The following is a 15,707-nucleotide window of genomic DNA, read 5'->3' on the forward strand; positions in this document are numbered from 1 at the left end:
ATAGTAAACCACACGCCATGCATATGCTCGCGGTGGATGCAACCTAACCAAGCTAGAATGTTCGTGTCCAAGCATACTCAATAAATGAATATCCCAACATGCATCCCGTACCCATGTGCATATCAAATCATGAACAGTAATACAATGTAACTAATCTTGCAGTAAATCACATACCGGCAGAGCTAGTCAGCAGTACCCAGCACCGGTCAACGGTTAGTGACTAGGAGTGTCCACTCGATGATCCACATCAAGGCCGTACCATAGTCTACCCCAACGTCACCAACAATCGACCCCTGCCCCACTGCTCGATAGCTCTAACCGAACCATAAATAAATCTGAGAAAAACTGTAAGTAAACCCAATAAAATCGTAAATAAACCCTCACGTCTAGGAACCTAGTCCCCAAACTGGTTCAGCATCATTCCGAAAGGAATGAGGGCGGTACAAACCCCCATAGGCTCACAACAAATAAAATGCTAGAAGTCTCGGATTTAATTTAATTAAAACAAATGAATAATAATTCAATAGATAAGGCTAAGTGCCAAAACAAAGTAAGGGAGAAGACTAAATACGAGAAATCACGGGGTCTTTCACGGGAATTGAAAAGCACGAGGAGAGGGTTAGGAGCTTGCCTTTACACGGTCGTTCCTTGCTTTTCTTACGCACCCGCTGCGAAGTAAAACGTTCGCTGGCAATAAATAAAATCGCAGCTTTAATTAAATAAATCTACCATGTAATATAATTAATTTAGCCGTCTAAAATCCCACGTAAGCGCACCACAATTAAAATCTCAACGAGTCTCATATTTATTTTAAATTAAATCATGTTAATAAAATCCTCGAAGCCAGCTTAATAAATTAAATTTAAATCGGATGACTCAAAATTCCATAATTAATAAACAAGCCGAAACAGACGAAGGGAGGGTATAAAATACGAGAAATCACAGGGTTTCTCCCGGGAATTAAAGAATACGAGGAAAGAATTAGGAACTTGCCTGAAATCAGCTGATTCCGACCACACTCGAGCTCCCGATGCAAATTAAATCATTTCCTAGCAAATAACACAACCGGGACCCAAATTAATTAATTTTAATCGCGTAAAATTTATAATTTAAACATATAATGCTTCTACAAATTTTTACCCACGTACCTGATCACTTCCCATGCCGACAAATCCCAAAATTCATTTATTTTTTCCTTATTTATTTTTCTTTCCTTTCTTTTCTTCTCTTTTCTTTCTTTCTTCTTCTTCTCTTCTTCTTCCTTCTTCTTCCTTTCTTCTCCCACGCTCACGCTCACTGCTCCAGCGCCATTTTTCTTCTTCTTCTCTTCTTCTTTCCTTCTCCTTCATCCTTTCTTCTTTCTTTTCTTCTTCTTCTTCTTCTTCTTCTTCTTCTTCTTCCGCATCTTCCTCCATGCGCACAGCCGCTACCAGCCACCGCCTCGGCCAGCTTCCATGGCTGCAACAGCTGCGGCCGTGCCACCGCCGTAGCTCTTGGCTGCTACTTCGCGCCACCACGAACCAACGCTCCACGTCGCTGCAAGGCCACCATCGATGGCTGCCTCCCCTCGCGAGCTGCTGCCCTGCCTCACTCAGCGGCCATGGCCGAGCTGACTCGGAGCTTCCATGGCTCTCACCTCCCTCTTTCTCCCTCGTTCGATCTCTCTTTCTCACTCTCTCGGTCTCGATCTCTCTCTCTCGCATGAGCTCTCGGCCTTAAACTCTCTCCCGAGCTCTCCCTCTCCAACTCTCACCCTCTGCTCCTCTGTTTTCTTCTTTTCACCAGAAGCTTCAAGAAGCTTCAACGAGAGACACACAAAAATAACAATTTTTTTTTAAATAATTTAAATTAATTAACTAAATTTAATTTCAGTAAATTTAGTTTACACTTTTATTATTTTTATTATTATTATTTTTTTTTTGGGATATTACATATATGATTCCTATATTTTGACTTTCTCATCTTCGCTTATTTTGATTAACAAATGTTCTTAAGTGAATTAATAAAATATCAAATTAGTAAGAATTAAACTGAGAACTAAGGGGGCGTTTGGTACAGGAGAAATTTTAAGATTTCTGGGAATGTTAGGTTGGGAATCTGTATTCCCATGTTTGGTATAACTTTTTTATAAAAAGAATCTTGAAAAATAAGATTCCCGAGAATGATTTTTAAGTAATTTTTCCACAAAAATATTTTTATGGGGGGTTGGGAATCTAAGTTTTCCATGGACTTGGGAATGTTTTTAACAAATAAAAAGACTAAAACACCCCTTACTCTTTTATAACTCCATACAAACATATTATATATATTATATATATGTAATATATTTATATTAAATATATTATATATACATATATGTATATATATTTATATATTATATATTAAATATAAAAATATATTATAATATATTTATATTATTTATTATAAAATATTATATATATTAAAGTAGATATTCATACAAATATATATATTATGTATATATATTATATATATATACACATGCATATATATACATAATGTGTAAAAAAATAATATTTTTTTATTTTCTAAAGATATTGTGGGTCTCAATATTTTATATAGTAGAAAAAATTTATCATTTTTAAATAAAAAATTAAATAAGGGTAATTTTGAAAAAAGAACGTGAATTTCTAAGAATGTTACATTTAAACCAAACATAGCAATGTAAGATTCTTAGAAAAAAAATACTCAACATTCCTGAGAATGATTAAATCTATCTAAATATAGAATTACATAAATCTTGGGAATCAAAAATTTTCATGAGCATTCTCAAGAATCAGGAATCTTAAAAATTTAAAAACTTCTCCCGTACCAAACGCTCCTTAAAAAAGGTTTTAATACCTTTGTCTTGTCAAATTATGTTTAAACATGATGATAAAAAAAAAATTAACATTAAATTACGAAGTCCAACCTAAAAGTGCCCGATGGGCTCAAATGGGTTGGGCCGTCCGGGTTTCCCGAGTGGTTTGTTTCTGCAATTGTAAAGCACTTCGAGGGTCAAACAACAAATGAAATAGGGTGGGTTGGAAATGGAATGGAGCATTCTTCTACGGTTAAAGATTGGGGCTTTCTCCAGTCTAAGAATCCTCTACCTTAGCGTACGTCCAGAGTATCTGTTCAAAGTGCGTTCTCTCTCTCTCCCTCCCTCTCTCGTTGGGCATAGTTACTTACAAAAGCATACCAATTTCATTTGTGTGATTGCTTGTTATCCTTTTTGTTACCGATTTGGACTATTGAATCGAGAATGCACTCAACCTGTTCGCTAAAATCCCGCTTTGATCTCAAAGTGTGGTGTTTTACTTATAGTTATAGATTCCTTGCATGCGCATATGAAAGCCAGTGACACTTTTAAGTACGTTATTTTCATTTCTTCTCCGGAAGAATTCATGACCAAATCAACGTTCTACCTGTAATTGGCAGTCTGATGGTGTATTATCTCGTTTACGGCGAGAGTGTTTTAATCAGGACCGACTTCTGAGGGTTAAGTTGTTGGATTGGATTACACAGGTTGAAACTGCTTAAAAAGTACGCTGTAGTTCTGAATTAGAGCGGAGAATAAGAACCTCACCATGGTTACATGAAAAAGTGTGGATAATGAAAAATGAAAATGACAGCTACTTTATTATAGCATATAATTTGTGAACCAATTGAGAACATCACACATGAAGTAAAGCCAATTTCTTTGGAGAAAATGCAGGGCCCTTACCACATGGGTACTACAGTTACTCTTCAATCAGACATCCTGCATAGAATTTTTTAGCATCCCACTGTGAAAAGAGGACCATCGCCATGCCGTTACTTTTGAATCAGACACCATTAGATGATTTTCTTTTTCCTTTTTAGGCCTCATTTTGATTGTTTTTCAGGCTCGTGTCTGTCTTAACTAGGTATCAAATCTGCAAGATCATATGGGCACCTTATTAACGTTTAAGCATGTTTCTCCTTTCTTTTTCAAAGCTGACCAATTTTTGTTGGTGCAGATTCATAACTTTGTTAAAATTGCAAGCTATTAAATAGAGTTACTCTTTGAGTTGAGATTTGTGTTATTATATGAGAAGGTCATCATGTTTGCCACTGCAATTCGGTATATTGCGAAGAAGCCAAAGCCAAAGATGAAACCAATAGAGGTCAAAACATCACCTGAGCAGACACAAACGATAACTAGAGTTATTTTTGACATCCTGAAGGAGCATGGTCCTCTCACTATTGCAGACACCTGGGAACGTGTGAAGGTAACCAGTTCTGCTCTAAAACTTTTAATTTCATACCTATACTCTCTCTGATAATTATATATGTTTTGAAACTTAAATGCGTCACAGTAGGGTATGCCCTTTTTAGAGAAAAGATTGAGAAAGAAGAGTAATAATAAGAGAATCAAGGCAATGTACATTTCAGAGGCTACCGCAAACCTTCTCTAGGTGTCTTCCCTTTTTATTCCTGATTACTTCTTCCTGGAAAAAAATAAATAAATAAACAAGAATTGAATTAATACAATTCAATTAATGCCTGCCTGGTTACTCTAACACGACAGATGACATCAGAATTAGCATGGTTAGTTTTCTGATATGATTCAACATTAAGAGCATTAATCAATCTGAAGTCTTCATTCTTTTAGCAAAAAGAAATGAAAATAAGAAAGCAATTGCATCAAAAAAAGAACAAACAAAATAATGCCAGAACTGATTGATGATGGCATTCATTATATTCTTACAGCACTTTTTGACTGAGATAGAAGATTGTACAAATTTCATCCTTCTCAGGAGATGTGAATTTGGGCCATTTGGCTTTCTTCAATTTTTTATTTTATATTAGATGTTTTTAGTGTTGAAATAGTTCCACCAAGCTGTCCCATTACTACAAAATCATTTGAAGAAACTGCCTCCAGGTTATAATTTTTGTTTGGTGACCACTTAAAGGGATAAGGTCATAGCTAGAAAGTATTGAGGAGCTAGAATTTATGTAACCAACCCCACATAGAGGGATTAAGTCTTGCTGTGTTATTGGCAGCACCAATGTGGTTGCCCATGCACAGCCATGTCATCTTTTATTGGCCCTATTTCATTGTAATTATGCATAGGTAATCTCATAGCAGTACTGTCCTCCCTTCCTATCTTTCAATTTTTATTGAAATTGGTGACATTCACGAGTCACCAATGTATGTGTAGATTATCCAAGCTGGACAGTAATGCGAGTTTGAATCGGGCTCCTGCAAGAAAAAAAATCAGTGAGACTGTCCCGAGGCTCACTGGGAGCATCCTCCGATGCTTAAGTCTCATGAAAAAGGGGATTTTCTGGTATGTGTGTGTTAATGCTATTAGAATAACATACCTGTTGAAGGGTTTTCTTGTGTTATTTATAGGCCGTCATTGGCACCCTTTGGTGCCGTCATTGCACCTGTGGGGGAATGGGTCAGATCGTGGGCACATGCGATGTCCTTGAGTTGGTTGAAAGGTTTGTATCATGCTGAGAGGCGGCTCTAGGGCCCAGGTTATGGCCATTTGGTGGCTCTGTCCACGTGGTCGTGTCGCCTTGACATCATGGTTGTACGTTTTGAGACACTTGGGAGATCTCTATGATATCCTAGGACTGAAGGAGACCTCCAGTCGCTCAAGGGCATTTTTTCTTTGCCAGGAAAGGATCAGACCAGACCGACTGAACCAGGGGACCTGTGCCAAGTTATTCAGGCCAAATTGGTTGCTATGCCCGACTTAAACCCCACCTGAGGGTCTCACCCCTTCCACATGGCAGCTTTGTCAACCCTGGCCGCATCAGAACATATGCTAGGGTTTTTACTCAAACTCAATTTGATGTCACTTCATATTTGAGCTATAATTGAATGGAAGAGAAACCTTAGGATGTGATGTCTTTCTGTTTTTTGACTCAAAAAGAGGGGATAAAGAGAGGGCAACCAGGATGATTCTCTTCTTAAGACACTACTTTGGCGACTTCGGTCTCTGCCAGGCCCCAAGACCCAGGTGATACATAGCCATATGCTTAACCCCAGGATACAAGTAGACCGAGTGTTAAAATTGAAGTTACTTATTTGTAGTTTATTAGGTTATAACTCTTATAGTTTCTGTTTTTTGGCATGCATGGCAGTTGCATTTTTTTTTTTCCTGCAAATTAAGCATTTGATAAGCATTTTTAACAGGCCTCCTTTTTCATTTTTTTTTTTTTCCCACACAATTCTCAATCAATTTTTGTTCAATTTTTACCCTTCTATGAATCCTATTGTGGCTCAACTGAACAACATGCCTAATGCAGGAAGTTGGTTTGAGAGGTCTGACAAGCAAAAGGCAGATGAAAATAGTATTGAGATGGATGAGGGAGAGGCAGAAAGTTAGGCAGATATGCAACCATGTGGGGCCCCAGAAGCAATTTCTGTATACAACCTGGTTTACAAAACCCAATATCAGGCAGTCAAGCCGGCCAAAGTTTCCATGAACTCCATTTTCACTACCATAAGAAGCTTGTTTCACATTCCCAAGTTGATTTGAAAGCCTGCCTGAAATCTGTCATTGAGGAAGACTATTTTTATCATTCTCTTTCTTCAAAATCAAGCTAAAGGGTTTGGTCGTATGTAGTGCTACTGGATTATACAACCCAATGCTAATCCGGGATACGGTCGGTTGTCAAAAAATTATTCAAAAGCATATTCAATGTAATCCCAGCTACATAATCATGATGCAAATGGACTTTTTAAAGACTGCTTGAGTTTTACTTCATAACAGCATCTACGCAGCAACTGCCATATTAACAGATTTTCAAATTTAAAAAAGTTCAAAATCTCCCCATCACTCACGCCAAAAAATTATATGCCAGGAATGCATGAATGACGGAGGTGTGCGAACAAATTTCTAATTACTTGATGGTAATCTCAATCCTATCAACAGAACCAGAGTATCATATTCACATATATTTGAATCCCAACTCTTTCAATGAAATAGAAAAGGAGGTGAGGTCAGGGGCCAAGTATTCACAGGAGCCAACAAATTCAGGTAAAACCATACATAATCTTTCTTTCAGAAAACTGACCAGCCTATATATACTACAGTTAACTAGATTTTGACAAGCTTATAAACAGAGCCCAGATGAAGATGGAGATTCTCCAACAGACGGAGGTTAAGATTGTTTGTGGCTCTTTGCCTTCTGCAGAACTTCCTTCAGGACTGCAGCAATTCTGTGTGCCATGTGCCGTTCCAAAAACATTTGCTTCACCCTCTCATAGCCTCTCTTTCCCATTGTAAGCCTCCTTTCAACATGAGTGGCCAGTTTGACGATGTTTTGTGCAAGAGGAGTGACTCCCTCTTTCCCAACGGGATGCAACAAACCAGTCGATCCATTAACCACAATTTCTGCAGTGCCTCCCGCTGATGTTCCCTGACACATATGTCAAAACGAAGGAATAAACACAAGCAGTGATGAAAGGAGAAAAATGCTGCACAAGAAACACAACTTTAGCAAATAATCTAATGTCATTTAAAAAAAAAAAAAAACATGCTTACAGAGAACCTTAAGAAAAGTACTATTCTACTAGGTGGGGTCAAACCTAAATCCTACTAGGTGGAATCAGCTATATGCATTTTTACTCGCCCATCATCTCAATTTTTGCCCATTTTCAGTATAGCTATCAAACCCAAATCATGCTTAAGAGTTTCCACCAAGTTTCTCCTGGTCCTTTTCCACCTCTTTTGCTACAAATTTCTTCAGTTATTGGTCTTCTCACATGACTAAACTATCATAATTGCGTCTCACAAACCTTATCCTCAAAAATAACTACTTTGACTTTACTGTGGATAACCTCATTTCTAATCATGTTTTTTCTTATATGACCCCACATCCATTGTAAGATTCCCATCTTAGTTATGTTGATATTTTGCACCTAATAGTGGTTGACTGCCCAACAATAACATACCAAGCCCTTATCCCACTACATGAGGTCAACAACATGAAATTTAACTTTTCACTCGTTTCTATCTATAATTTTATCTTCTACAAGATCCATAAAATTTGTATTAGATATGTCTCTCACTAAATTTTTTCTTAGTCTTCCTCTACCTCTTTATAAATATTTGTTTTATTCCATCCACTTTTCTTATAGGAACCTCTATTCGTTTTCTTCTCACATGACCAAACTATCTTATTTGTGTATCAAACATCTTATATTCTTCAATATGGGTCATTCCAACCTTATTACAAAAAACCTTATGTCTAATTTTATCTATTCTTATATGGTCATATATCCACTTTAGCATCCTTATTTCAGTTAGTCATATTTTTCACATCATGTTTATTTGTTACCCAACATTCTATGCCATACAACAAAGTTGCCCTTATAGTTGAAGGTATCTTAATGAAGTATTCCTTTTTAACTTTAATAGAATCTTACTGTCATATAGAAGGCCAGGAGGATTTTTCTATTTTAACCATCCTACTTTAATTCTATCATAAAAACTAAATCCTAAACCTATTTTCATGAAGGGTAAATCACAACAATAACCCATTAGTTTAACTTTAATCTTAATTTAGTCCTACAGTTCCAACTGCATAAACTATTGTCATTTTCAGTTTGTAGAACATGCAAAATTAGTTCAATTACAAAACAATCAGTCAAATATTTGTATAGAAAATGATTGTGTAGCAAGCTCATGGGTATGGAGAAGCAAAATAGTAAATTACTGTCACGACCCCAAGGGCATTAGGAGTAATTGTTCTTTTACATGTAATTTTCTTGTTGTACCTTAGGCTGTTATAGGATTGTACTTCCAGTTCGTTACTAACTGAAATGATGCAACAGCCTAGTGTTCTAAAAGACGCTAGGCGCTAGTCGGGCGCCAGATCGGGGCCTAGGCAGAGCCTAGAAAAACTGTTATTTTCAGCACATAAACTTGCATTATTTTGTAACATTTGTTGCTTCCTTGCATTATTTTGTGCTTTCATCTAACAGTAAATCACACGCAAATTAAATTATTATTAACAATAATTTAACCCATGAAATGTACTTTTTTTGACTTTTTTTCCCACATGTTGAAATGCCCATTCAACATGTGCTTTTTGACCACTGCTTTGGTTTACTTTGGTGTTTGGTCTCTCTCTCTCTCTCTCCCCCTCCCCCTAAATTTCTCTCGTCTTCCAAACGAGTTCCATACTTGCATCTACTTAGAAATTTTTCTTCCCGAAATTTCTCCAACAGATCCATTCTTCTCTGCTCCCTCTGTTCAATGACTACTACTACAAGAGGCAAAGAGCCCGCCTCCTCCAATTCTGCTTCTCAGAGCAGCGACAATTATGGCGTGTTCTTGAGCTTCAAAGGTGAGGACACTTCGTCCACCATCTCTACACGGCTCTTACAAATCACAGCGGCCAAGCCGCGCTCAACCCAGGCGGCTAGGCGCCGATCGGGCTGGATTAATCGGCTCGGCGCCTAGGGTGTCGGTTAGGACTTAATAGCGGCGTCCAAGGGCCACCTAGCACCTAGGTGGCCGCCTTGGCTGCGTTTTAGAACATTGCAACAGCCTATAAATAGGCCAAAGAGTAGAGAATATGTAGTTTATTAATGAATTTGAATTCTGTTTCTCCCTCGATTCTTCTGAATTCTCCCTCCTTTTGATTTCTCCCTCCCTCCCTTTTCTAATCCATAATGCCTATTATCAATCTTAGGTAAACCCAAAAAACGTGACAATTGGTATCAAAGTCGAGCGATCCCCAACCATTTGATTTGGATCAAGTAGACAACGAGCAGCAAATCTGAGTGATTGAAGCTCATCGCAATTGCGATCAAATTCCGAAATCAGACGATCAGTACTTCAATGGAACTGATCTACAGATCAAGTACCTCTGTCGATCGAATCCAGTGAACCATGATAGTTGATTGATCTACGGCATGATTGGCGAATTGAGTGATGGTGGAAGGATGAAGTAGCTGGAAACTTGATTGGATGCAATGGATATTGGCCTTGCTAGAATGAGGAGCAACTGGAGGATAGATTGGAGACAATGGAACTCAAGCTTCGCCAGACTTAAAAAAGAGGTGAGTCAAGGCAAAGCCGAGAATTTGGCTACTAGGGAAGCGATGATTACGGTGGAGAAGAATATGAGAGAAGACTTCTCTGGTCTCAGAGAAGAATTCGTCGGATTTGGCCAGCAATTGAACACTATCCTAAGCATGTTTTCTAGGATGCCTAACACTAGTTTGCCAGCAGATTTTCCTCCAAGGTCCACAATGGCTTCAATTCTAGCTGAAACAAGAACTTGACATCGTGCTCCTAATCCTCCGAAAACAGAGTGATCGGAGTATGTGCCTGAAGCATCAATGCAAGAAGCCTATACAACTCAACACCTATCTCCAATGTCGAGGCTGGAAATTCCAGCATTTGACGGTGAAAAACTGAGGTGGTGGATCTAGCGATGTGAATGGTTCTTTCACTACTATCGGGTGGTTGAATGCCAAAAAGTGAATCTAGTTGCTGCTTATCTTAATGACATGGCAGATGCATGGTTCCAAGGCTGGAGCAGGAGGAGAACCGAATTGAATTGGCAAGAGTACATGGAAGATTTTTGTGTTCGTTTAGGAGAAACAACAATGACGGATAAGAAAAGAGGAAAATAGAGATAAAAGAGAAGGTAATGGAAGAGAACAAAAGACATAGAAAGTGAGGAAAGAACGCAAATCAGAAAATGACAGTGCGCGTTGGTCTACCTCATTGAAAATGGTTGGGTTGTCACGGGCAAAGGCAAATAAGAAAAGAGTGATAAGAAAAGAGGAAAACAGAGAACTTCCAGTCCTGCTCAACCAAATGGCCAAGTATACAAAAGGGTGTTCCAGTTACTTGCTATATTTTGTTGCTAACTGGACCAATGAGGAAATAATTTTAAAATTAAATTTTAACAATTGAAAGGAAAGGGATTACAATAGCACAGAAAACTAGAGAGAGAGAGAGAGAGAGAGCATAACAAGCCCAAAGTAATTTTACTATTTTGCCCCCTCTGAAGTGGCCATGCGCACAGCCCATGGTCATTTTATGTCCAAATCGTTGATAAATGTTTCAATCAGATCAATTACACATCTCTCACAAAAATTAAAGGACAAATTGTTAGAATTGAAGTACAGTCATAAAGCCAAGAAAAAAAGGTAAATAAAGGACCTAAAGTTGTAACACCATTTTGGCATTTTCGAAAAAGAATTTCCATATGTTTCACCTTAGGTGGTCAGTAGTCAACAACATATCAAGTCTTAATCCTACTATGTGTGCTCAGTCAATACCTTGAAAAAATAGTTTTGGAAAGGATTTGAATGAGAAGAAAGCTGTAAGCGTCCATCAACTGAGCAAAAGCTAATATGGTAGACAAGTTAGGTTCTGAAATATCAGTTAAAGCCACCCAGGCCCAACCTTGTTTTGGTCTCTGGAGAATAGAGAGAGAGTATGATTGACACATTAATAATGCATTGTGACAAGGCCAAATAACAAAACCAATAGTACAGAAGCTGATTTTGTTTAGATTTTTTACAAGAAATTCATCATCGTCGTCGTTGTCGTCATCACTATTATTATTATTATTATTATTATTATTATTATTTTGGTTGGCTAACAAATACATTATTTGACTAGTTACTTTTTTCTTTTTTATTATAAAGGGCCAGGGAGAAAAACAGGAAGTGGCACCATCAGGATAAAGAGCAGGCAATCTAGTCCTCGGCCCTTTGGTTCATCTGGTGGTAGACCCTCTATGTCCCTATCATGACCCTAGAAACAATAAAGGGGCATTATTGTAATAGAATATCATAGTATATTTGGCAATTTGTTAGGAGCACATGGATGCTGTTAAAAATTAGTTAAGCAACTAGCTATGCCCATAAAAAAGTCAATTGTAAGAGGAGAGAATTATGCTTGAATTGATAAACAAAGATCTTAATTCTCTCTCTACAATTTTCTCTCCAATCTCTCTCTCGTTTGTCTCTTGTTTCTCCCCCTTTTCTCTTAATATCTCTCCCTCAATTCTATATGTTATCTTTCTCCATTTCTGTCCAAATTCCCCTCTAAACATTATGTTCTTAATCCTAAGCCTCTCGGATCCTTCTGATGGCCAATCCAACCCTGGTATGAACCCTAGGTTCATGACAAATGGTATCAGAGCAGTCATTCCTCGACTGTGCGTTCGAAAATCCAGTTAGTGTGTCCGACTGTTAAAGGTGAGTCCGACAGTGATTCCGACGAATACTGTTGAACATCTATAGCCTTCGCTTCTTATGCGTGTGCAAATTCTGACTATCTTAGTGGCGGAATTCAGAGAAGATAGTAGTGGCAAATCGAACGACAACTCAGTACAAATCAGAGGAGGCGAAGTAGACGTAGAACAGAGTCGATCCATTACAGGTGGTGTGGGCTTCAGGTGGAACGAATTGAATTCAGGCGAATTCAGCTCCAATGATTCCAAAGAGGAGAGCGTTTGTTGACTGACATCTAAGGTCGGAAGAAGAAGACGCGATTGGGAAGATCATTGAATCACTCGAGTCCAACGAGTAGTGAAGGCATGAAGTAGACCTAGGTCCGTGCAATCTGGAAGTTATAGCGATTGCGAGCAGATCACGAGCAAGTCCAAAGGGTGTTATCCATCGCATTTGTCAATTCTAATAGACAATTCAGTGCAGATCAGAGGCACTAAATTCAGGTGAATTTCGACACTCATTGGACGGTGATTGGGCGAGTAAGAAGATGCGACTTTCTGTGAAATCGACTGAACAGTGGTTCAATGAGTCCAACAAATTCAACAGTGTCGACGATAGATTGCTGGGTGAAGCGAACGGTGATTAGTGTGGGTATCAGACTCGAAATTGGAAGATGATAGAGATTGGGTCAAACGTGGAAATAGGAATCGCAGCCAATAGGGGACGGTGATTGGGTTGGTGACTTCCCTGGGCAGCTGACGTGAGGCGATTGTCGTCTGTGAATCTGGGCCCTCCTGTTCGAATCTTGAGAGGCAAGCAAGCCCAGGCGATCTTGGTTGTTGCTCCTTAGCAACGGATCTCGGCCACTGCCCAACTTCTAATTCCTCTTATTGTCACCAAATTCCGTGGGATCTTGGCCAAATTATAAGAGGCTAAAGTCTAAGATTGCAAGACCAATTAAGTGGTAGGAGGTGGACAAACACTTCTGGCCCAGATTAAGAAGGCTTAAGGCAACTTGTCCGTGGCTCCGGTGAAGGGATTGAGCAACGAATCAGTGAAGAGGAACCCCGCATGCGGTAATTCTAATCAAATTCTAGGCTACTAGTAAGGTAAACAAAGGCTAATTTTGACTTTGAATTCTGGTTAACTTTGTTTGAATTAGAGAGGTGAACAAGAGCAGTATGTATATAGCTCATTGGTCTTCAAAGTATGCTGATTGTGAAAAATCAGCTAAGGGGAGCAATGCACGTGGGAGACCATTGGAGCCTCAATTGCAGCAGAAGAATGCTTCATTTTCAATTGGAATGGAGCCTCAATGGCAGCCAAAAAAGGCTGCATTTTCAATTGGTAGCAACAGAGATAAAGAGTAGTGTAGCCAAAAGAATCAAACATGGGGAAAGAAGTTTGAGAATGAGTCTAGTTGAAGGGACAAAGGAACAAGTAGTGGGATTCATGAAGAGCGCGAGGAATTTGGTCATATGTTCCGCGAGAAGCTGTAGGAGTTTGTGATGATACTGATTAAGAAATATCATTACAACTTCCCCGCTGAATACTTCGATGATTATCGCGGAAGTTTTAACAAAAATGAATTCCTTAAAATGGAGCAGCTGAAGGAGAAATTGAGGAGGCAGGAAGCAGATTCATTGCTCACCTCCAATGTTGAGCAGAAGAAGTATACCGGTTTAGGCGAAATTGACAAGGAAGATACCAACTCATTACCCCCGTTGGCTAGTGCATGGGCTGAAGGATTTGGTGGTGTTCCGAATCAGAAATTTGTGGGAAATGGAATAGCATTGGATCAGGAAAATCTAACTGAAGGACCCTCAATCTATACAGATATTGGGGCTGGAACCCTTCCTCGTATTTTGGACCTACCAAAAGCTAAGGATTCTTTGGCTTGGGTTAAAATGGGCAGCGAGATGGTAGAGATAGAACTAGCTAGAAGATATCTTACTACCAACACAAAAGGCTCTGGCACTGAACAATATGATGGTGTTGTTGCCATTACAGAAGGGGCAAGCGAAATTGCAAAACGTGTGAACCCGTTGTCAATATTGAGGGTAACAGAGGTAACTAAAGCAGGAATTTCAAGAAAGTGGAACACACTCGCTTAAAAAAGAGATGTTGATTTCTCTTTCAGCCAAGGGAAATCCTTTACGAATTATGACCCTGCAAGTAGTTCTCTACACTAGCAACAGATTCAAAGTAGTGAAGAATTTTGGAAGTCGGTTGTAGCTGGGGAAAAGCTAAGGGAGGTAGCTGAAAAAGTTATAGGTTTTGCCGAAGGGAACAAAATTTTCGCTACTATATTGGTTCCTCCTTCAGTCGGCAAATCCGAATGCTGGTCTATTGCATTGACAGATGAACAGATGGTTGAAGATGGTGTCGCAGCAAGTCATGATGCTATTACGGTTGAGAGAAAAGAAAAGAGGAAAAAGCCTAGAAGGATAAAGAAGAAAAGAAGCATTAAACTGATAGAGAAAGCTAGGATTGGATGAATAAAAACAACTCGACGTAATAAGTTTCTTGGGGACAAGAAACCTTTCAAAATGGGGGAATTGTCATGACCCTAGAAGCAATAAAGGGGCATTATTGTAATAGGGTATAATAGTTTGTTAGGAATATTTGGTAATTTGTTAGGAGCACATGAGTGTTATTAAAAATTAGTTAAGCAACTAGCTATGACTATAAAAAGGTCAATTGTAAGAGGAGAGGATTATGCTTGAATTTATAAACAAAGATCTTAATTCTTTCTCTACAATTTTCTCTCCAATCTCCCTCTCGTTTCTCCCCCTTTTCTCTTAATATCTCTCCCTCAATTATATATGTTATCTTCCCCCATCTCTGTCCAAATTCCCCTCTAAACATTATGTTCTTAGTCCTAAGCCTATCGGATCCTTCCGATGGCCAATCTAACCCTGTTATGAACCCTAGGTTCATGACAGTCCCCTATTTGTCATTGAGCAGCTACTCTATATCTGCGAATGACTTGCCAATTTAGATTTGGTAAATCATTTTACCGAACACCAAATTGTAGAATGTAAAATCTTTTACCTAACAAATGTGTAACCAAACACGAATTTGTAACAACTATTTCCAGAAAAATATTTTATGTTGAAATAAATGAAGCAAACAATGAAAAGGCAATTCTTACCAATATAGGAAGCTGAAATGCCATGGCTTCAATGGTAATCCTCCCAAAGCACTCTCCCCTGCCCTACATGGAGGAGGAAAAAGGCCAAGAGAGAAATCAAAATCAAAAGTATAGAGATTAATTTTCAGCAGCCAAAGAAATTTCTAACATACAGAAACCAGACTATAAGTAATAATAACTAATAAATAAATAACTAAGTGATCAAATAATATGACTTATGTTCAAGGCTATGCTAGCCAGAAGAAACTAGCATCACATGGCTAGCTACTTGCTTTGCTCAAATAATCAACTTTCAAGATTTTCAATCCAACAACCACTTGGCTACTTCCTGCTTGTTCACACACATGAATCTTAAAGGAGCTCCTATGT

General features: G+C 38.5%; 2 protein-coding genes across 4 annotated transcripts in view; one reads left to right on the forward strand and one right to left on the reverse strand.

Annotated features, from left to right (window-relative positions):
- The first annotated feature begins 2,987 nt into the window (after nt 1-2,987).
- Nucleotides 2,988-6,725, forward strand: LOC127803429 (uncharacterized). Its single transcript, XM_052339645.1, has 3 exons — nt 2,988-3,140; nt 4,077-4,250; nt 6,283-6,725. Exons 1-3 carry the CDS (start codon nt 3,048-3,050, stop codon nt 6,460-6,462), a joined length of 447 nt encoding a protein of 148 aa, XP_052195605.1. The 5' UTR covers nt 2,988-3,047; the 3' UTR covers nt 6,463-6,725.
- Nucleotides 6,726-6,904: 179 nt separating this feature from the next.
- LOC127803428 (uncharacterized) overlaps nt 6,905-15,707 on the reverse strand; it is a 32,151-nt gene continuing 23,348 nt past the window's right edge. For all 3 annotated transcript variants that reach the window (XM_052339644.1, XM_052339642.1, XM_052339643.1), the window contains exons 6-7: nt 15,339-15,401; nt 6,905-7,398 (exon numbers count right to left, since the gene is read on the reverse strand). In XM_052339644.1, coding sequence (XP_052195604.1) covers nt 7,141-7,398; nt 15,339-15,401 — 321 coding nt within the window. In that variant the 3' untranslated portion in view covers nt 6,905-7,140. The remainder of the gene's footprint in view (nt 7,399-15,338; nt 15,402-15,707) is intronic.

This window comes from Diospyros lotus, chromosome 6 (assembly GCF_014633365.1).
Source record: "Diospyros lotus cultivar Yz01 chromosome 6, ASM1463336v1, whole genome shotgun sequence".
In the NCBI taxonomy this organism is placed as follows: Eukaryota; Viridiplantae; Streptophyta; class Magnoliopsida; order Ericales; family Ebenaceae; genus Diospyros; species Diospyros lotus.

Bases quoted from the DNA above. Each gene is read 5' to 3' on its own strand.
- LOC127803429 (XM_052339645.1), top strand. From the start codon at position 3,048: ATGGAATGGAGCATTCTTCTACGGTTAAAGATTGGGGCTTTCTCCAGT. The intron at 3,141-4,076 runs GTGCGTTCTCTC...TTATATGAGAAG, and splicing joins GTCCAGAGTATCTGTTCAAA to GTCATCATGTTTGCCACTGC. The intron at 4,251-6,282 runs GTAACCAGTTCT...TGCCTAATGCAG, and splicing joins ACACCTGGGAACGTGTGAAG to GAAGTTGGTTTGAGAGGTCT.